This window comes from Coregonus clupeaformis, chromosome 35 (genome assembly GCF_020615455.1).
Source record: "Coregonus clupeaformis isolate EN_2021a chromosome 35, ASM2061545v1, whole genome shotgun sequence".
NCBI lineage: Eukaryota > Metazoa > Chordata > Actinopteri > Salmoniformes > Salmonidae > Coregonus > Coregonus clupeaformis.
The window spans coordinates 15,481,785-15,505,248 of NC_059226.1; the positions used below are offsets into that span (position 1 = coordinate 15,481,785).

Below are 23,464 nucleotides of genomic sequence, written 5' to 3' on the forward strand. Positions count from 1 at the left end.
GCTCCATCAGTCGCTCCATCAATTGGTGGTGCACACAAACAACTGTCCAGGTAACTTTCAGACTATATTTTCTCATTCTACAAGGAGTATAATGAGTTGCTGATTATTTACAATAATTCTGCTTTGAATTGAGAGACCAAATTTGGCATGACAAATTAAGCACAGTTTACAGTGAGTCAACTGAAACTGCACTCAAGCCCTCTTGGGTGGCTTTGAAATAATTTTTCAATATACTAAAATACACCCATCAAACAATGGCATTCCGGAATCTCTCAGACCAAATGACTTGTGGCTTGTCATCATGATACAGGTCAGCTTAATGTTAAGTCATAACTAGGCTGGAGTATGAAGAATGTTACAGTGACTGACGCATACAATAACGATGTGGAATATGTTGTTCAACCAGAAAATAAGGAGACAAAGTTACTCCTTTTGAGTAAGATGTCAACAATGTTTCTCAGGCCTTTAAAAATAGTCGGACTGAAAATGTGGTCATAACACTTGGGGAAAAACTAGAGCTTCCTGTTAGCAATGATAATGGGCTCTTGATATCTGCATATCTTGTGGTTTGAATGAGAGAATTTTCAGCCATTGACACATACCCGACACCAACAAAACATGATCTTGTTCTGGAGGTTTGATTAATTTGGATCTGGATCAAATGTTCTGAACAGCTCTTTGTACTCTACACTGAATATACCAAACATTAGGAACACCTTCCCTTATATTGAAAACTGCTGTTGCTTACCCCTGATGCAGGCCAGAGTAGCAATCATAACATCTGAGTCTTGGTTGGAAGAGGAAGGCCTAACATCAGAATGATCTCTGAAGGAGATTATGAGAACACCAAGGAGAAACTTCCAGAAGAGTTCAAGAAAGTCACGAGAGAGAGAGAGAAAGACTGCATCAGGTGCCGGAGGCGTAGGGTGATCGGACAGGTTTCTGTGCTCCGACAGGAATGTGCCTGAGCTGCATGCTGCACCAACACATGGGAGCCCAGGCAGGGCCCCTTACGGCCTCAGTGACACTGCTGCTGCTACCGGGACACCTGGGATTTTCCATCTTCTAGACAACGCAACTAACTCTAGAGCCATAGATCTAGCTGCCAACTGAGTTCAAGGTTTAGAAATCCATGGTTCTTTAAGGAGGGATGCATTTTTGGCGGATTTCCAATGTAAGCCATGTTGGGATTGCAAGTTCTAAGCCTGTTCCAAGAGAATTACAACATAGCTGACATACTGCAAAACTTTATATCTATGGCTGTGGGACATAATTGTAGCATTGGACAAATCACATTTGATGGGCCCACATGAATACCATATTCACTCCCTTGTCTACAACTCGGGTTTGGCGCAACCAAGCGTTTAAGCTTCAGTAAGGCTGGGATGCAACACTCCTAAATGCTTACCCTGGCTGGCCATCTGTAAACCATTGTGTAAACCACAGACATTCAGCATCACTCATATCATATATTCTGATGGAAGTGTGGACTGTCACCTTTATCACCTACTAGGGCAATAACAGAGTGACTGACAACCTTCCTAAACAAAATGAACTAAATATGCACTAAAGAGCCAGAAATGTGTTAATAGCCAACATGTTCATATTTCTAAAAGTAAATATGAGTGCAATTCAAATGTTACCATAGAGTGTTACTAAGACTAGGACATGGGCAATGGAAGTTCAAGTTCTAAATCAGTTGTTTCAGTGCAGAGAGAGTAACAGGATAGATACAGGGCTGGATTAAGAAATCATAGGCCCCGGGGATTAATACTTTTTTTATAGCCCCCATCCCGGCACACCACCATTTTCTGTAAACAAATCCGTGCACAGCATCATTTTCTGTAAACAGATCCGTGCACAAAGAAGCCAATCTATGCGTGGTAAATTGACTGTTGAAGAAAAATACCCTTTATAATAAATCCATTATGACATTTGCAATGTGGCAGAGGTTACAGTTGACCAGAGGCGTTTTTAGGATTTCCACACATGGGGAACATTTGTTAGAAGGGTCAACATTTTTGGGAGGCCTTTTAATATGCATTTAAATGCAATTCTGTCATTTACATGACAGAATACATTAGCTTAATCTATTTTAATACCACACAAATGACCGAAATGAGTGGCAACTGACAGATCAATCTGGTCTTGAATAAAAATAAAACAATAGCTCAGGCCAATGAAGCGACACAGATTGTACAATATCAGGAGGACAGATATATCTACACACACACACACACACACACACACCTTTCTATCCATATATATATATTTTTTTTTTATAGGCTACTGAATACAGTTTCCAGTGGCACACTGACTCACCTAATGATGAAGATGAAGCCATAGGCTACTACTCACGGTGACGGCCGATGCGCTACTCTTGGCATTAGCCTATCTCAAGATTAGCTACTTTGAAAAACAGCGCTGCTGTTCGCCAAACATTGGGAGTTGAGGGGGGAAAAAAATATATTGGTTCTACAGACAGATTAGTCTTCTCTTTTCAGCGGTAGGCATTTGCTTTTGAAACTGTACGTTTTTCCCGCAATTTTATTTTTTTATTTGCAAAAGACAGACAGCCGCAACCAACCATAGAAATATAATCCATAGATGGCAGTTTCCATTCATGTCAGGACTGGCAGCCATTGCTAGCGTATGTACCCATGAGTTTAACACTCAAATTGCCAATGGTAAGAGGTGACCTCTTGGAGGTCCAAAACCCTTCTATGGATTATATGTCTATGGCCATAATCCAAATTGCGGCCTTCCCGACTGTAGGCAACCGAGAAAATAAAGGAAACGCTTGAGTAAATGAGGGATACAACGTTTGTGTTATGTAGGTCTGTGGCGGTCACGACATTTCTTCAGCCATTGATTGTCAAGCAAATAACTGTCGGTCTCACGGTAATTGACCGTTAATTAACAAACACATTTAGCATCTCCTGGCTTCCACACATAGCCTCCAAACCACTGATGCAGACCTTTGGAACATCTACATTTAAAAAGTGTAATAAATCCATGTAATATAGCCTACACCTTCACAATAAATCTATTATTTATTTTAGACAGGTCTAAAGAAGCATAATATGAAGAAAATGTAGTCTATTTCAGTCTATTATGGAAACCCCAAATAGGGGATTATTAGTTAGAGAGTATGTATGGTTGAGAACAAGAGGAATGAAAGAGAGTGGGAGAGCGTGAGATGTTCCTGACTACAGTTTGATCCTCTTTGTTGCTCCACTCCTCCCTCTCCGTCTGTTCCTCTAGGTCAGTGAAAGTGAAGGAAGTGATGTGGAGGGTCAAGGGTCAGCAACAGAAGGCAGGGAGGAATAGTTAGAGATGATATGAGGCATAGAGATGTGGCGCAAGGAGGAGAGGAGAGTGGAGGGAGAGGAAAAAGGAACATGGAGAGGAAGAGGGAGAGCACACCTGAGAGGGGAGCCTACGTTTCCATGGAGTGCGTCTGCGCCAAGTCCCACCATTCACCCTTGTACCACACAGCCAGGGCCTAAAGTGACAGTGGCAGGGGTTTTGGAGTTGTTTTTAGAAGTGGTAACAGACTCTTTTTAAATCTGGTGTTTAACACCAACCTGTCCGCCACCACATCCCACACTTTTTTGACATTTTAGTCATTTAGCAGACGCTCTTATCCAGAGCGACTTACAATTAGTGAGTGCATAAATTTTTCATACTGGCCCCCCGTGGCAATTCACTGAATTGTTGTCAAAGTAGCCTACTATTTCTACATTTTATGTCAGGCTTAGTCTGTACTAAATGTTATTGAGAGGGGTTATCTAAATTTTGAAATGGTCTCTGAATAGTTGTTTGCATTTTTACAGAAGTAAGAATCGTTGTCGATCAAATAGCCTACTTTGTGTGGGTTTTGAAATACTTTCTGAAAATTGTCCTCGTAACATTTTGGATCCTTTTATTTATTCATGTTTTTTAAATATTTAGAAGTATAATATATTATACTTGGTATATTTTGAGAGTAATTTAGTAACATTTACTACAATTGAACCCTTTTGACACGTACCAACAAAAGTGTGATCATTCTACAGTGGTCCCTGAAGTGTACACTCAAACCGGTGTGATTAGAACGCTTATTTAGAACGTCCAGCTTCAATTGACGCAACAGTCAGCGTTTGAGCTGGCCACACTTTTTCACAGAAACATTCTGCACAAACACCGTCCTTACAAAGTTATGTCCTGAATGTGACCAGTTTATTTTTGGATGCACTGTTCAGACATTCACAGAAGTAGCGACAACATAGGTTACATTAGTCCTAGCGCTAACTGAGTAAAGATTGACAGAAACCACTCATATGAATGAGCTAATAGCAATTACTATTTACAATTCATCACATCACGGGGGAACTCACCATTGATCTAAATAGAGTAAAACACTTTCTACAAATTGAAAGTAATCCGAAGGTGTGTAGTTTGTGCGCGCCACCATGTTTTATTTTTTCCCCCCCGCTTCAACCAAAGATAAGAGGAGACAAGATGAGTTTGGTCTGTTTGCAGTATGCATGATGAAGGGGGTATGTTGTCTACGATCATTCACTTCCCTTCATTCATTACCGGTAAATTTACTTGAAAGATGAGTGAACCATTCAGTCACCTCATTTTGTTATAACATCTTTGGTCTGACGGACGTTTACGTGATACCCAGAATGCATTGTATAATGTCAACAAACATGGCACCACACAGCTTAGCTCATCATAATCAGTACAACCTTCAAAAATGTATTTTACACACATCAATCTATGCAATAATCGGAATGCATGAATTGTCACCAGTACTTGAAAACGTGTGAATAAAACTGCAAATACATTAAGCTACAGTAGGAAACAACACGATATACAGAAAATAAGGCACTTACTGTAATAGGAACGTACACACGTCCAAAGTTTTTATTTGTAAGGAAAACAACAAAGGCAATGCGAGCGCAAGACAGGAAATGTGCCAGGGGGAAAAGATTGCGCAAGACTGCACAAATGTCTGCATACTTGATCTGCGGAAACACTGGGAAAGTACTTGGGCTCTCCTCAGAGAGAAGTTTGTCCGGCTCAGTAAAGCCTCAAACATAAATTGTCCGCAACAGTGAAATGGGCTGGGGCGACCGTTAGAGATATTTGGAACATACCCGTGAAAATGTTAAATACTAGTGTTAGTTTTTTGATAGTGAGCGTCTTTACACAATGGAAGACAAAATGAGGGTTATTCCTATTGACATGAATGTGGTGTCATATTAAAGAAGAGGTTGTGCTCTTTTAAACTAAGTTAACTTGTAGTTGTAATTTGTTCTTTGTTTTTGAGCTATGTCCTTTTGAAATGTGAGAAAATGAGCTTTATCTTGAAAATCCTCAGTAATCTACAGCAGCATTCTAGAATTTTATTGGGGTCTAAAGAGTTATGAAGTTTATTTTGTATTAATCAGTTACCCAATCAATGCAGGGCCCCCCAGTTACCCACGTGGGCCCCTACCTCCTCTCATCTGAGGAGCAGCAGTGCGGCAGCAGCAGGCTGTTTATGTACACTCATTAAGAGCGGGCTCCTGAATCCTCCTGTGGTTGGTGATTGCAGTAAAAAATAAAAATCTAGATATCTATCTATCTATATATATATATATATATACCCCCCCCACACACACCTTTCATTTATTAGATTACACTCGTTTTTCTATCTCTTCCCCCCCTCCCCTCCCCTCCCCTCCCCTCCCCTCCCATGGGCCTGGGTCCAGGGGCTTAAGCCCCGTTAAACCCCTGCATTAAGACGGCCCTGGATACATACATTTCTATAAAGATGGTAAGCAGAAAACACACAGGTGAGTGAAAAGCAGTGATGGAGATGTCTTGAAAATAAACATAGCCTAATTTTCACTATCTCAGGAGTATCGCGAGAATAAGCAACAATGTATAGCAAGAACAACAAACATTGGATCACAAGATCCTCACTGTATTACGCACATTGATGGAAAAACTAGTTTGGCACCTGGATTTGTGCACACTCGTGTCAACACACAAACGTTTCAAAGCCACAGATGGCTAATAATGTCACGACACGGGGGCCAATTGGTGCTCAGAACAGTAGCCCTAATTACAGTACTGTTGTGACTTTTGTGCCATAGGAAAAGTTTGGCCTCAAATGTTGAGAAAGATAAAGGTAGCAGTCGCTTAAATTTGATCAATCTCATATGGCGGCACATTTGAAGTTCCAGGTGTCAAATCTCCAACAAAATATTAATTGTTTTACTTTAAAACATAGGCCTAAGTAATTTAAAGCAAAGGAAACAAACAAACACTCGAAATTCGATCCGTAATTGATCAAACATAGCCTACTGCAATATCAAACTCAAAACAAACATACCTAACGTTACTGTAGCCGAGAAAAAGCAAACAATTATCCTACTAATTCGTTTCAACCAATCGAAGTTATTTGCATTATGTTAATGTATTCCCCATTGTCAATAAAATAACAAACAACTCACCTGAAAACCGTGGATAATCCAAGTCGGTGGCCAGCGTGAAAGGAGTGACTTTTCACATGCCAAATCTCTAGCAAACTTCCAATTTGTTTCCTCCCATTTGTCATATCGTAGCACCACGTCACTCAATCGTCAAAATCCGAGTGTCGCAGCTGAGAAAGGTGTGCCCGATCCATATGCAGCGTTCAAAACAACTGAGAACTCGGAAATCTCCGACTTCAGTGCGTTCATGATAACTGGGAATTCGAGAAAAAAAACGAGCTCCGACTGGGAAAAATCTTTTGAACGGTCATCCAACTCGGGAATTTCAAGATGGAAATTCAGGCATTTTTCTAATGCTCCGACATGAAGATCACTGACCTCGTTTAAAAAATCAATAAAAAATCCCTGATGCCAAAGCGGACTAGTTGTTCACCCCCACTACTCCAAACTCCTGACGCTTCAGAGAAAGATGACAGGAACTGAATAGGTCATCAATGTTGTGCCATAATGCACTAATTTGTAAACTTGAAACATTATTTGATTGGCTTTGCATCGATTAGCCAGTACAATTAGCCTATTAGGCTATTGGCCTAATAATTTTATGAATTGTACAGCAGGTTATATTCACTAGTAATGTGTTTTAAATGACAATTGTTTACAAGAGTAGGCCTAATAAACCACGTTAGCAAAATGAAGTAACACACAGAATAGTATTTTTTTCTTTTGTAAAAAGATAGCGTTTGTTTGGTGTTGTTTATGGAGAAAATAAACCACCAAACTTTTCCCTATAAACAAAAATAAATAAATAAATAAATAGAGGAGACAGTCCAATGTGTTATTATTATTATTATTATTATTATTATTATTATTATTATTATTATTATTATTATTATTATTATTATTTGTTATTAGCATTTCAACCCTATCATCAATCACATCTGTATGATGTCCCGTGTAGCTCAGTTGGTAGAGCATGGCGCTTGCAACGCCAGGGTTGTGGGTGTGTATCCCACGGGGGGCCAGTATGAAAATGTATGCACTCACTAACTGTAAGTCGCTCTGGATAAGAGCGTCTGCTAAAGAACTAAAATGTAAATGTATCTGCATACAAGATAGGCAGTGACTCTTCACCTAGTAACCACACCCACAAACTACTTCCCGAGGCTATGACTGTTAAGAGGGTGCCTGGGCCTTGCTAAACCGGTATGACCGACACCTCAATCATAAGCCCATGTCACTGTCACTGCCACCAAGCGCAGGGCCTAGAATGGGCCAATGAGAGTTGCCCTAGCAATGTGAAGGAATGTGAGGTATTCTCTCTCTCATCTCTCTCTCAGCCGTTGACAGGAGTATCGATGTTTAGGATCACGCTCTGCTCTTTGGCAAAATCTACAACATGTAGTACTGCTGAGTATGTGGTCACGTGTTTGATACACACAGGCTTTACACATTCATGGACAAAATGTATGTATATAAACTCAGCAAAAAAAGATAATTCGTAAAAATCCAAATAACTTCACAGATCTTCATGGTAAAGGGTTTAAACACTGTTTCCAATGCTTGTTCAATGAACCATAAACAATTAATGAACATGCACCTGTGGAACGGTCGTTAAGACACTAACAGCTTACAGACGGTAGGCAATTAAGGTCACAGTTATGAAAACTTAGGACAATAAAGAGGCCTTTCTACTGACTCTGAAAAACACCAAAAGAAAGATGCCCAGGGTCCCTGTTCATCTGCGTGAACGTGCCTTAGGCATGCTGCAAGGAGACATGAGGACTGCAGATGTGGCCAGGGAAATAAATTGCAATGTCCGTACTGTGAGACGCCTAAGACAGCGCTACAGGGAGACAGGACAGACAGCTGTTCGTCCTCGCAGTGGCAGACCACGTGTAACAACACCTGCACAGGATCGGTACATCCGAACATCACACCTGCGGGACAGGTACAGGATGGCAACAACAACTGCCCAAGTTTCACCAGGAACACACAATCCCTCCATCAGTGCTCAGACTGTCCACAATAGGCTGAGAGAGGCTGGACTGAGGGCTTGTAGACCTGTTGTAAGGCAGGTCCTCACCAGACATCACCGGCAACAACGTCACCTATGGGCACAAACCCACCGTCGCTAGACCAGACAGGACTGGCAAAAAGTGCTCTTCACTGACGAGTCAAGGTTTTGTCTCACCAGGGGTGATGGTCGGATTCGCGTTTATCGTCGAAGGAATGAGCGTTACACCGAGGCCTGTACTCTGGAGTGGAATCGATTTGGAGGTGGAGGGTCCGTCATGGTCTGGGGCGGTGTGTCACAGCATCATCGGACTGAGATTGTTGTCATTGCAGGCAATCTCAGCGGTATGCGTTACAGGGAAGACCTCCTCCTCCCACATGTGGTACCCTTCCTGCAGGCTCATCCTGACATGACCCTCCAGCATGACAATGCCACCAGCCATACTGCTCGTTCTGTGCGTGATTTCCTGCAAGACAGGAATGTCAGTGTTCTGCCATGGCCAGTTAAGAGCCCGGATCTCAATCCCATTGAGCACATCTGGGACCTGTTGGATCGGAGGGTGAGGGCTAGGGCCATTACCCCCAGAAATGTCCGGGAACTTGCAGGTGCCTTGGTGGAAGAGTGGGGTAACATCTCACAGCAAGAACTGGCAAATCTGGTGCAGTCCATGAGGAGGAGATGCACAGCAGTACTTAATGCAGCTGATGGCCACACCAGATACTGACTGTTACTTTTGATTTTGACCCCCCTTTGTTCAGGGACACATTATTCCATTTCTGTTAGTCACATGTCTGTGGAACTTGTTCAGTTTATGTCTCAGTTGTTGAATCTTTTTATGTTCATACAAATATTTACACATGTTAAGTTTGCTGAAAATATACTTTTTTTTGCTAAGTTTTATATCGAAATACACACAGATTTACAACTCAATGACATACATATATTATGTGGAAACAAACACTTAAAGCACATTTACAGAAATACACACACATGTGTACAGTAGCCAATTTAACAGGACAGGTGAGGTAAAAGTCCCATCTGAGTTAAACATTTCAGAAGAGGTGATCTTAGAAGTTGTATACATGTATTATATGAAAAACGTATTTACAGTAATGTTTGGTTGTGAGAGAAATCTGATATTGCTAACAGTTGAAGTCTGTCTTGTAAGACCCCACTGGGCACACACTGGTTGAATAAACGCTGTTTCCACCAACGTGGAATTCCTGTAGCCAGACTATACCACCTGGTTTAAAGATATGAGGTCCTCTGGTAAATAACTAAATACAACTAAACAATTCCAAGGCAAATCAGGTTCTTAAACATCAGGGGTGGAGCAAAACAGGTTCTTAAACATCAGGGGTGGAGCAAAACAGGTTCTTAAACATCAGGGATGGAGCAAAACAGGTTCTTAAACATCAGGGGTGGGGCAAAACAGGTTCTTAAACATCAGGGATGGAGCAAATCAGGTTCTTAAACATCAGGGGTGGAGCAAAACAGGTTCTTAAACATCAGGGATGGAGCAAAACAGGTTATTAAACATCCGGGGTGGGGCAAAACAGGTTCTTAAACATCAGGGATGGAGCAAAACAGGTTCTTAAACATCAGGGGTGGGGCAAAACAGGTTCTTAAACATCAGGGATGGAGCAAATCAGGTTCTTAAACATCAGGGGTGGAGCAAATCAGGTTCTTAAACATCAGGGGTGGAGCAAAACAGGTTCTTAAACATCAGGGATGGAGCAAAACAGGTTCTTAAACATCAGGGGTGGGGCAAAACAGGTTCTTAAACATCAGAGATGGAGCAAAACAGGTTCTTAAACATCAGGGATGGAGCAAAACAGGTTCTTAAACATCAGGGGTGGAGCATGGGAATAAAAGACAAAGATAAGATGCAACAACAGTATTTAATTTTCAGTTTTCAGCTTCACAAAAAAGACACAACGTGGAATAGACAACAATGGGACAGTTGTATGGAGCTCCTGGAGCTGAAGATAGTGTATGGACCTTCTGTAGGCCTGGAGTTTATTGTGCCTTATGAATCTTTGCCTTTTATACCCATGTTTTATACCCATGCTCTACCCCTTATGTTAATGAACCTGTTTTGCCTTAGAATTGTTTAGTTATTTACCAGAGGACCTCACGTCTTTAAACCAGGTGGCATATTACGGCACAGGAATGAAATATTTATGTGTATTTACCCCACATTACATTCAGGGGAGTGGGTGCTTATATTTGTCCTCTTTCACACATATACAAGAGTGTATGGATGTGTGAATTGAAAATGTGTTTTTTTGCATTTCCCAACTCTCCCTGAGACACCCCCGGAGAGTGGGTTCACAGCCAGGGTCTGCCATTATCAACATGGCGCAATTAGGGTGAAGTACAAGCGCAGACTCCATGTCATCAGATAAGACCTTGTGTGCCTCTGCTCCTCTGTCATAGCCTCTTTCACAAAGGTACATGTTCGTTTTATGTTTTGTCAATGTGCCTCTTCAGTGTCATTCAGTCTATTTTTTCATCCCTTGCTTCTCCTCGAATTAACTTCTCCCCTTATCTCTGTTTATCTCTCTCTCTCTCTCTCTCTCTCTCTCTCTCTCTCTCTCTCTCTCTCTCTCTCTCTCTCTCTCTCTCTCTCTCTCTCTCTCTCTCTCTCTCTCTCTCTCTCTCTCTCTCTCTCTCTCTCTCTCTCTCTTTATCTCTCTGTCAAATGAGTTTTGCGTATGGCTCTGATTTCCCTGCCTTATCACTGCCCTCTGGTGTTAGTCGATTGCCATTGCAGACTTGCAAAACACCCTCAATGTTGGATCATAGCCATGGGATATTTTATTGTATAAGTAAGTGTATTCAATTTATGACATGATATTTTAATATACAGGATATCCCATCCCTTATAATCCCTAATATGATTTACAAATACAATTTCAATCACAGTAGGACTAGGCCTATCTGCACACCTGATAAACCCGGATATGCAGGTCCAAAGGACAGTATAATCATCCAAATGGCATGGATTATTATTTTATAACTGATAAATCGTATAGGATGTTATGTATTGTTTCATGTTCCTGAAGGGTCATGGGAATAAACATTTTGGGATCCACTGCCATGACTCCCGAGTATATGTATATGCAGTGCTAGCCGTGCCACTAGAGATCCTGGTTCGAGTCCAGGCTCCGTCGCAGCCGGGCGCGACCGGGAGACCCATGGCCGGCGCACAATTCGTCCAAGATAGGGGAGGGTTTGGCTGGCAGGGATGTGGATTCGTTTCAGTATGAAAAAAACAAAAACATGTATGCATTCACTAACTCTAAATCGCTCTGGATAAAAGCGTCTGCTAAATGACTAAAAATGTGGAATAATAGGCAGGGTTGGGCTCAATTCCATGTCAATTCAGGAAGTAAACTGAAATTCCAATTTAAAATATTTTCAATGAGGAAAATGTCGAATTGGAATTTGAGTTTGATTGACTGGAATTCAAATGGATTGACCCCAACCCTGCTGCCTAGATTGAATGTGCCAACTTCGAGATAAACAATGGGCTTGTTCCCACTAGAGGGCATCATCCTATAAGAGGCAATGTAATGAGTCCACAATAAATAACCTTAAGCATTTCAATAAAATCTCACATATATTTTATTTATAAACCAATTGAACCAGTCTGCATTTTACAAAATTATTCAAAATGTACAGCACAATTTCAATGAAAGGGATTTTTGTCATTAAGAGTAGAAGGTGAAAATTAAATTAAAGATGCTTTTTCAGTCTTTGTAGAGGAGGGATCTGGTGTGTAGTTTTAGCGAAGATGGTGGATAAATGAAGATAGTTCACTGAGGCCGTTCATCTAAAATAAATAGTCAGTTCCGGTCTACTTAACTGGGTGTGTCTCCCATAGCCACCAATGCAATAGCAGCTGGGTCTGGTCTCCTTTCTTCGTTGACTTTCATTGAACTAGAAAAAAACAGCGAGTGGGGTGTCTTGCTTCCTCTTCCATTTCTGGTTTTAGTTTGGCTTCAGTGTCTTCTAATATCTTGAAAACACTGGAGAAATGCATAGAAGTTATGTTGAAACCTTGCAGTCTATGAAGCAGTCCTTCACTATTACATTAGAAAGTGCAATTGGAAGAAAAATTCCTCAAAATAACAGAAATGTCTAGTTTGAGGTTAAGTTATCAAGTGATAGAGAGGCCTACCGGTATTTTTTTTTAAAAGCAACAAAAAAAGAATAAAACATACTCAGGTTTTAAAAACGTAGGTTAGTTTTAGAACAATTAATTTTAGAACAATTGATTTTTGATGTGACATGTTTATGAATGACACATGACACAGTCTGTCACTATGGAAACCTGTCAACCTCCAACAGTCGGTAACCATGCCCTCTAGGTCATAAAGCTGTTATTCAAACAACAACGTCTGCTTCACACATTACCTTTTTGCTTTGTACAGATGAGAAACTTAGCAACACCAGTAAAGTACACATTATGTACCATCCACTGACTGTACAGTGTAATATCCATGAACTGAAATTCCTCCCTGTTCCTGTGATCTGTTGAATGTTTAAAGTCTGAGATGACTAATAGCACCTTATTAAAGGTAGTCTGTTTATGTATCCATGGCCTAGGTATGAAGCAGACAGACAGGGGAGAATCAGGTGTTCCATTCTTCCACTGCTCCATTGATTATGATAGGAAGAGAGAGAATGTGAAACTAAGATGCATACAAAGACTCCCAGTCAGTCCCACACTTATAGGGAATAAAGAATAGAGATCTCTGGCTGGATTGACACAAATGTCATGTCCCAATGGGATGCACTGCCTTTCATCTCTGTGTGTGTTACTGAGTGTGATAGGGGGACTGTGTGAAATGGTGTGACCAATGTATGTGTTTGAGGGTAAGGCAAAGAATGTCTTCTGTGTTTCAGTGTGCATGAATTTGTTTGAAAGAGAAAGACATGCATTTTGTGTGTATGTGTGTGTGTATGTGTGTGTGTAGGTCTATGTGTGTATGAACTCATTTCCCAGCTTGGAGGTTTTCGTCGCTAGGCTCGTGACCAGGGAACAGATCGGGGGTTTCTGCTAACGTGGGCCTGATCTTCTTCTTCTCTTTAAAACGGCCCGAGTGGGACACTTTAACATGGCGTCCCTTGGTGGCCGTCTTATCCACTATCCTCTCCAGACGGGCGTTGAACTGGCTGTCCTCTGTGGCGCCCTCTACTGGCCCGGGGGCTCCACTGTGGGGTGTGGTATTGCTGCCGTACTCCGCTGGGATCTCGTACAGAACCTTGGGCTCCGACTTCTTCTTACGTAGGAAGGTCAACTTCCACCAGCCAGGCGATGGGTCAGCCATCACACACAGAGAGGAGGGAGGGTGGGATGGAAGACCGGAGGGGCTTTGGGTTGATGTAGGGAGAGAAAGAGGGGAGATAAAGCGAGAGAAGTTTAGTAATAAGTTAGTTAATAACTGTAGCTTTATAGCTCCACAATGTTTACAATGAAGATGGATCAGACATGAGTCATGACCTCTCAGAGATGATGGTGGGAGAGAGAGGGTGAGTTACATAAGTCCCCCCACTATTCCTTTCCCATTCCCCATTCAAACTCCTGCCACACCTCTTACCATAAGCCCTAACCACAGTAACCTGACTCCCAACAATGCCCAGCTCAGATAGATCTGTGTCAGATAGATCTGTGTCAGGGGGACTGAGCCCTCCTGAATATTTCAGGGGAACTCAATAGGCACCATATGGTGGAGGGATGACAGGGCACCACTGGTGATTGGGTTACTCCTAGTGTGTGTTGGCCAAGCTAAACGTGCTGGATGCTAATATAGTGCCTCCTATTTCAGCCAAACCCTTTCTAGGAGGGGATAACACTCACGGGTTGCCCAATCTCTGGTACTGAGATGCTGCTCTTTGAATTGCAAACTACCATTGTCACTACTTGTCTGCTACTACTGCCATTATCAATCCCTCTACCATTGTTGCCACCACTGTCACAATAGATATGACTACTACTACTACAACAATGACTACTGCTAATGCAAACCTGAGTTTGGGGTTAGTTCCATTCTGATGCAGTCATTTCTGGGAATTAATTTAATTATTTTTCCAGCTGAAAATCCCCTGGCCTTGGTTCAAAACCAACCACTCATTAGAGTAATTCATTAAACTGGGAGTTTCTGTTTAGTGTTTCACCACAATGGTAGTTTCCCTATTAGGACTAGAGAGAAAAGTACCCTAGTGTTAGACAGTCAGAAGCTTTTTAAACTCCAGGTAAACCGTTCTGCAAACAAATATCAAAGGGACTTCCGGAAATCATGTGTTCTGTAGTGTGTCAGCGTGGTTTAAGTGCTCCTGCTCGGACTGTAACAGTCGTGGGAGAGTTTGGCTGCTCATTGTGTAATACCGGCAGAGCAGGTTGTATTGTCTGTACTGTGGGTTTCTACACAAGTAAACCTTTCACATAAGCAAATATATACTGATTTACCAGCACATATACTATATCAATACAAATGGAGATCTAGAACATGAAGACCAGACTACCTATGTAATACACAGACAAAGGCGAACACACGCTTGCAGGTGGAGGGACACACATATAACAAACACATGTAGTAAACGTAAAAAATAGACACGTGCGCACACACACACACACACACACACTGCTCTCGCTGCAAACAGATAAAGCCTCGGCTTTGTGCCACTCTCCCCCCAGAAGAAGGGAGTAGGCTGTTACCCGCCGGTCGCCTAGCAACGCTGTGGACATTTCCATACAATATGCTAATGTTCTTTTGATGATCTGTTTGGGTGCTAGTGACTTTTGGCCTGATAGCTGAGGGTTGGGTTTGGGTTTTTAGATGAGCAAACAGAAGCCAAGACAGATTTTTTTCTCTCATGACAAAACAGCGGATACGCTTGGCCAACATGTTAACGTTTGATTTCCTTTGACTGGTTTCCTGCCAGGGTGAAACGTTCAGAGGCAAAGCTAGTCTGGGCATCTTTTTATCTGCCTCAGCATAATGGTCAGTCACCTGACTTTGTAATACTTGTGGTTGGTTATCTTACATGTAACCCATTTTATGATCTTTCTAAAGCGGAAGTTCTTGGTTTTCCTTATTAGTTCTATTGCCCATTGGAATGCCAGTCAGTCAGTGACATTCAACATAGCTCATTCTCAGGTCATCCACCCTGTCTGTCTGTCTGCCTGCCTGTCTGTCATTCCATCCATCTACCTATTGTCCTTTAGTCATCAGTAACCTAGATTGACCATTTCACATCCTTCTCAGAGCAGAACATCGGTCAAGTAGCTGGACCATGTCCTGGACTAGTCGTTGGCACAGACAGTTGTCCCGGTCAGCAGAAAAAGTTACTTCCAGTAAAGCTCCAAGTACTGAGATGGTTTACATGATGTCATTAGGAATGCCATAAGGAAACATGAAATCTAAATTTGAGAGAATCATTCATTTTATGGCTGTGGCTGTGTTGTGTGACTATTCGGAAAGGCCAAAGGCCATCCCTTCAAGGTAACAATGACAATGTCCATATTCTTCATCCAGTAAATCAATCAAAATCACAACATTATTATTATTTCTGAAATTACATTTACGTCATTTAGCAGACGCTCTTATCCAGAGCGACTTACAGTTAGTGAGTGCAAACGAACCCACAACCCTCGTGGGAAATGAACCCACAACCCTGGCGTTGCAAGCGCCATGCTCTACCAACTAAGCTACAGGGGCTCTGGGCTCTAAACCTGCACTTAGAGCCCAGATTTCTAGTGAGACCATATCACTGTACACTCTGTAGCAATCCTTCCAGCCATAGGAAAGTCTATGCTATAGTAAACATCCACCACTGATAGAAAAGTCACCCTTGGTGATAACTCGGTCTGCAGTAAAGCCTATAGCCCCATTCCCATGGTAACGTTAGACTCTTATCTGGGAATTCACGCATCAAATATTTACGAAATGTGGAGCATGGTCAAATATGAGGGGAAAGTCCTTTAAAATTACAACCTAACTTCTCATGCATCTGTCAAACTATTGCATTAAGCAGGCCAATATGCTGGCCATTAGAGCAGTGGTCATTCCCTCTAAGGATATACTATACATGTTTTGGTATATGTTACATTGGTGTCGTGACTAATTAGGGTGTCACGCTGGTATTTTACAGCTAACATTGAATCCATATAAATGTAGACGTATACGGTCACCAAGGTACAGTGTAATCAGTTAGGTGCAGTGTGTGCTAACAGCTTAGTGTTGACTCAGTGTGTGTAAGGTCAAAAAGCTCAGTGTTCAAAGGTCCTTATTGCTAACTGGTATGAGGGGCCCAAGGAAGCCCATTGTGTCTGAAGTACACTTTCAGTCAGTTTAAGAGGTGTTCATCTGAATTAGGTATGTTACCTAAGCACAATATTTGACATTGTGGAGAAAGATACAAAAACCTCCTACATTTTGATCATCCATATTTCATCATTACTATCTTGCTATACATCTGCCAAAATGTTGTTTAGTGTACATTGTCAAGGTACGGTATTTTGTGTGTTTGTGTGTGTGTGTGTATGTGTGTGGACGTGTTTAACAATACTTGTGGGCACCAGAAGTCCCCAACATATTTGACCAACTTTGGACATTTTGTTGGTTAGAATTAGTGTTAGGGTTAGAATTAGGTTTAGGGTTAGGAGCTAGGGTTAGTTTAAGGGTTAGGAGCTAGGGTTAGGTTTAGGGTTAGGGGTTAGGGAAAATAGGATTTTGAATGGGGCTGAATTCTCTGTCCCCGCAAGGTTAGTTGTACAAGATTGTGTGTGTGTGTGTGTGTGTGTGTGTGTGCGTGAATGCATGTCTGTGTTTGCGTGTCTGCTTGTGTGTGTGTATGTGTGTGTGTGCGAGTGCATGTTTGCGTGTGCAATAACCTCACCTGTGTATGTGTAGAGATCTGGAGGCGACCTTCCTCCCAAAGCTTAATAGTTTATGGGAGAAACCCTGCTAGGAAAGCCAAATTCATCGATTCAAATATCAGATCATTCCTCCAATATCCACTCCAGAATCCTCTTCCACTGCTATCCTTTCCTTCGTCTTCTTCGTTCTCCCCTGTTCTGTCTATTCTCTCTCTCTCTCTCTCTCTCTCTCTCTCTCTCTCTCTCTCTCTCTCTCTCTCTCTCTCTCTCTCTCTCTGATAGTCAGGTGTAGAGCTACAGGTCTCTCTCTCTCTCTCTCTCTCTCTCTCTCTCTCTGATAGTCAGGTGTAGAGCTACAGGTCTCTCTCTCTCTCTCTCTCTCTCTCTCTCTCTCTCTCTCTCTGATAGTCAGGTGTAGACCTACAGGTCTCTCTCTCTCTCCCTCTCTCTCTCTCTCTCTCTGATAGTCAGGTGTAGAGCTACAGGTGCAAGTTTTGTCCCTCCTCCTGTCACACACACACTCAGCTGAGTTGAACACTATAGACTCCGCCCACGGGGACTTGGGTAAACATAACCAGGGTGACAGTGAGATGAGAGAAGAGCGTAGATAGACGCTCAATAGATCCGCTCAACTTAATAATAATAATAATAATAAATAACATATTACATGTTCTGACAAATCACTCTGACAACACTTTCACTGTGTCTGCAATGCAAATGCACTATTGGTTCAGTCAGACAGGGTTGTTAATACCAGCTATCTAAAGCCTTTAGTGGTTAGAGAGGATTAACATTATTTATGGTTATAGATCTGTGTGCAATTAGATATCATGTTGTATTCATGTTGATTTTCATCACGCCTGGCGTTATAGTTTTTAATACTCCCTCAGAAGTAGGACGTTGGTTAATATGTAACCAAAACTGGCCGATCACGTGTCAGTTGAAAAAATCCTTATCACCCAAAATGGCTGCCATAAAACCAAAGAGGCCTATATAACCCAGCTCATCTCTCCCTGTAGATTGGTCCTGTCCCCACAAGTCTAGATAGCGTGGTTCCTTGTGTCCAGCCCCAAGTAGTCAACCATCTGTTTGCTAAGGCCTATAAACCTGTGATCATGTGATAAGTGTCTCTAGAAGGGTGATATGGACAAACAACACAATCAACGAGCAGAAAATGGTGAAGGCGTGTCTTTTGGGTGAACATTTTGTTGTTTCATATACATGTTTTGCCAGTGACTTTCCCTGAAGCAACATGCGACAGTGGGCACGTACAGTTTTTCTGACTACCTACATTATGTAGGCTACAACTTTAACTAACACAGATATGAACCCATTGTCCTATATCATAATATCATGTTATGACTATCTGAACTCTATAATAATAATAATACATTTATTTTATATAATGCTATGAGCATTATGAAAGATCAGATTGAAGAAGGAGGAAACTGCCAGAGCAGCGCCCCTGTCCTATCAATCTCTGCCACAGGCACAAAACTCTCAACAATGCCATCCTTATATCTCAAGCATATCTCAGCTTCATATCAGTTTGCATGTTCTGGGCAGAAGCGGTCATGTGAGATTTGATCTGGTGATGAGCTCTGAGTTGGAATAAGAGCCACTGCTTTATAGTGAGACCGATGGGCAAGCTTGACAGCACAGTACAGTTAAAACACATTATAGTTCAGGATGGCTTGTAAACCTTATTTAAAAGGCTAAGGCCATTTTTATCAGCACATGCACCAAACTCTTTCAAACTATGTTGTGTGAAGCCTTCAGCTCTATAATACCTCCCTCCCTCCCTCTGTCTGATCTCATCTCATCTCTCTCTCTCTCTCTCTCTCTCTCTCTCTCTCTCTCTCTCTCTCTCTCTCTCTCTCTCTCTCTCTCTCTCTCTCTCTCTCTCTCTCTCTCGCTCTCTCTCCCTCCCTCTCCCTCCCTCTCCCTCTCCCTCTCCCTCTCCCTCTCTCTCTCTCCCCCCCTTTCTGGGATAGGCTGGGCGTGTGTGTTTCAGCATGAGTGTTTTATTGGCAGATGCATGGCAGATGCCTGGACAACAAACACAATTGAAAGGGACACACCATCCAACACCCAACAACGCTATCTTTTACCAGCAATGCACAAGAGTTCACACGGCTCTACACATACTGTTCCTTCTGACCTCTGACCCCAAATGAGTGTTTCAGTACTTCAAACACATAGGTGTGGAGAAGGAGAAAGGGCCAAAGGTCACGTGTGTGTTAGTGTGTGACAGAGAGGGGCAGCGAGGAGGATAATTATTATCTATGCATAGTCACTTTACCCCAACTTATATATACAAATTACCTCGACTAACCTGTACCCCCGCACATTGACTCGGTACCGGCACCCCCTGTATATAGCCTCGTTATTGTTATTTTATTGTGTTACTTTTTATTTTATTTTTTACTTTAGTTTATTTAGTAAATATTTTCTTAACTCTATTTCTTGAACTGCATTGTTGGTTAAGTGCTCGTAAGTACGCATTTCACGGTAAGGTCTACACCTGTTGTATTCGGCACATGTGACAAATACAATTTGATTTGATTTGATTTGAACTTCAAGGTGACGGGCCTTAGACAGAGAGCAGCAAGTGGCCCTACAAATGGAGCCTTGTTTCTGACGGTCGATCACAGAATGCACCGAACATTTCTGCTCTGGTCTGTACCTGGGTGGGGAAAATGGGAGTGAAATGTATCTCTACGACTGGGTTCTAGTTGATTATATGTATATTACAATTATAATAATATAAGTATATTATATTATTAGTTGGTTTGGTTTACTTGGTGGATAACAGAGAGAGAGAAAAAGTAGACACAAAATCATTCACATGTGAGAGAAGATCTGATTAAATATCGTTTGTAATCGACAGTAATGCTACCGTTCATTGATGGCAATTTGACATGACTGTTTGCTGAGACTGGAGTATCAACCCTATGTAAAAATATAGTAAACACGCAATGAAATGTTCATTCAAAGCAGGCACCCCACACAGAACTGTAGCGACGTAGATAAGCAAATATGTCCCGGCATCAATCACAACTGGCTCGCAGATAAAGGAAAGCCGTGCCACCGAGCCAGATAGAAGATTATTTCCTGTCAAACTGATTCTAGTACAGTATAATCTACCTGTCAATCTACTAGAGAAACTAGCACTATCACATCGCACTGTAAAGGCATGTCAACACAATATGCACTGTGCTTTACACTAGATAGATGTTATTATTGTTGTTTTGCTTGTGTGAGTGTCTGTAGTGTTTTGATTTTGAAATGTTGTTGGTTATGCATGTATTATGTTGTTAGGTGTTGTCTGTCAATAATCAGCCAGTGGGTATATATAGTTTATTGAGTTGAAGTGGTTTTTGCAACAGTACCCCCTTGTGGACAGAGACTAGAAATGCACATACACCAAATGACAGAAGAGACATGCAAGAATTCCATCACCTTGGCCATCCATTTAAAAGCAATGTGACCTCTCTAAAAAAAACTGTAATAGTCTTTATAATCTACTACTGATGCCAGACTAGGCATTTAGGTCAGGGCATTTGGGTCAAATAATTCCTTAAAACAATTGAGACTATCAAATAGCATGTCACCTGATGTAGTACTCACATTACCCGGCAGAGGGCATCCACCTGCATTTTACATGACATCACTGGGCACTGCTGGGCTCTCTGCCATCACACACCGGGCTGGCACTCTGCCATGGCAGTAACTTCACTCATGCTGTCCTGCTGGTGGCAGACCTCTAAAGCGATTAGGCCGCCCTGCTCTCTGGCACTAGGAAACCTCCATGGCACCTCCGTGCTGCTCTTCCATGTGGCACGTTGGCTGTGGGTCCACTGGGTCAGTCCAGCACAGCTAGAAACTCTGGGTCCTGCACCAAGTCCTGGGGAGCATCCTACAGACTTACAGACTACAGCCCACTGGTTGCTAGTGGGGCTTGTTGTACCACGACGCCACTGAAATGACTGATGTCAGGAGATGAGCCAGGTTGAATATGTTGGGTGTTTTTTTTCTTACCAATAGCTGTTGTCTACTCACACGAGTTGGTTGAAGTTCAAAGAGAGTCTTAAGTAACACTGCCGCTCTGTGGTCTCACCCTATCATTGCAGGGAAGCTGATCAGATTGGTACAATGGTTTGAAAGGTTTTTGTACTGTCTTTGTTTGCAGTAGTATGGTGATAGGACACCAGGTGGCAGTTGAGCATCATTATTTACTCTCAAAACCTCATGATTTCATAAAAACAATCGAGAATGTTCTGTATATTTTAGGATTCAGGCACACAGTTTAGAAATACATGATTCTACTCAATCAGAGGAAAGAGCAGTGAAGAACAAGGGGTTGATCATTGGTAGAATAATGAAGAGGGAGTGTGAAAGAAAGAGGAGAGGGAGAGTGATGTTTATTTATTTTCCCTTTTGTACTTGAACTATTTGCACATCGTTACAGCACTGTATATAGCCATAATATGATATTTGAAATGTCTCTATTCCTTTTAAACTTTTGTGAGTATAATTTTTCCTGTTCATTTTTTATTTTTTATTTCACTTTTGTTTATAATCTATTTCACTTGCTTTGGAAATGTTAACATATAAAGCCCTTTGAATTGAATTGAGAGAGAGAGGTGCTCTGTAAATGTGAGTCTGAAGGAGGGCTGTACCCTTAAGCAAAAGGTAGCTCCCCTCCTCTCTCTCTCTCTCTCTCTCTATCTCTCTCTCTCTCTCTCTCTCTCTCTCTCTCTCTCTCTCTGTCTCTCAAGCAGGACACTCAAAGCACCTCAAAGCACCCCTCCTCTCTCTCTCTCTCTCTCTCTCTCTCTATCTCTCTGTCTCTCTCTATCTCTCTCTCTCTCTCCCTCTCTCTCTCTCTCTCTCTCTCTCTCTCTGTCTCTCAAGCAGGACACTCAAAGCACCTCAAAGCACCCCTCCTCTCTCTCTCTCTCTCTCTCTCTCTCTCTCTCTCTCTCTCTCTCTCTCTCTCTCTCTCTCTCTCTCTCTCTCTCTCTCTCTCGCTGTCTCTCAAGCAGGACACTCAAAGCACCTCAAAGCACCCCTCCTCTCTCTCTCTCTCTCTCTCTCTCCCTCTCTCTCTCTCTCTCTCTCTCTCTCTCTCTCTCTCTCTCTTCTCTCTCTCTCTCTCTCTCTCTATCTCTGTCTCTCAAGCAGGACACTCAAAGCACCGTTACATCCTCCTGCTTCCCTCCAACCCTCTATCCCTCCTTCCCTCTCTTCATGCCCACCCCATCACTCCAGTCGCTCGTTATCGAGGGCGGCGGAGGAGGCACAGTGAGTGATGGGAGCCATCCATTAGAACCCCACCACCACCCTCTGTCCTACACACACACATACACACACCTGACTCACAAATACACCCCCACCCACATGTATGCATACACACACTAACAGACAAAGTGTAACCTGTGCTTTAATAGCCACTTCCTCTCCAGTCATGTCCAATATGCACCAGTGTTACCGGTTACAATGGGAGTGTGGGATAGAGTGTACCTGGGTGAGGGTAATGTATCAGACTACACCCCGGTTTCTATGCTCCTCTTGCAATGATTGTCCTGTCTGTAACATGTTTGACACAACATTTACATTTTAGTCATTTAGCAGACGCTCTTATCCAGAGCGACTTACAGTTAGTGAGTGCATATCTTTTTCATACTGGCCCCCCGTGGGAATCAAACCCACAACCCTGGCATTGCAAGTGCCATGCTCTACCTACTGAGCTAACGAATTCATAGCATCCTTTATCGATTGGCAGTGACGTATTTTCTATTTTATTACTATTCTATTTCCCTTCAATACCTCCAGGCCCTGCCCAGTGGATCACCCATTCAGTCATATTATAGAATGGACCCTCTTTTCCACTTAGCTAAATAGCCACTTCCTGTTTCAAATTGTGGGTTATTGAGCTGTATCAATACCGCAATAAATCATGATGATGATGTTCCTACAGTAAAATAGTTTATGGTCAAAGCTGTGATGATATACATATGCTGGAACACTGACGACTGTGTGCGAATGTCGGTAATGATCACAGTGACGGTAATGACAACAGTGATG

At 42.2% G+C, this 23,464-nt stretch overlaps 2 protein-coding genes across 6 annotated transcripts in view; both read right to left on the bottom strand.

The window, feature by feature from the left end:
- LOC121550930 (oxysterol-binding protein-related protein 7-like) overlaps positions 1-6,596 on the bottom strand; it is a 29,483-nt gene extending 22,887 nt beyond the window's left edge. For all 4 annotated transcript variants that reach the window (XM_045210650.1, XM_045210648.1, XM_045210649.1 and 1 more), the window contains exon 1: positions 6,492-6,596. The gene's annotated coding sequence lies outside the window, so the exon portion shown is untranslated. The remainder of the gene's footprint in view (positions 1-6,491) is intronic.
- A 5,500-nt stretch (positions 6,597-12,096) lies between these two features.
- LOC121550644 (proline-rich protein 15-like protein A) lies at positions 12,097-21,358 on the bottom strand. Of its 2 annotated transcripts, none has more exons than XM_041862981.2 (2): positions 21,005-21,358; positions 12,097-13,866 (listed from the first exon to the last, which is right to left on the bottom strand). In XM_041862981.2, exons 1-2 carry the CDS (start codon positions 21,043-21,045, stop codon positions 13,488-13,490), a joined length of 420 nt encoding a protein of 139 aa, XP_041718915.1. In that variant the 5' UTR covers positions 21,046-21,358; the 3' UTR covers positions 12,097-13,487. The 2 variants fall into 2 exon arrangements, with proteins under 2 accessions (XP_041718915.1, XP_041718916.1); XM_041862982.2 differs by lacking the exon at positions 21,005-21,358 and adding an exon at positions 17,395-17,641.
- Between the last annotated feature and the right edge of the window lie 2,106 nt (positions 21,359-23,464).

Excerpts from the sequence above, each read along its gene's own strand:
- LOC121550644 (XM_041862981.2), bottom strand. The coding sequence starts at position 21,045 with ATGTCATGTAAAATGCAGGTGGATGCCCTCTGCCGGGTAAT. Across the intron at positions 13,867-21,004 it reads GATGCCCTCTGCCGGGTAAT|CCCCTCCGGTCTTCCATCCC; the intron begins GTGAGTACTACA and ends ATCAACCCAAAG.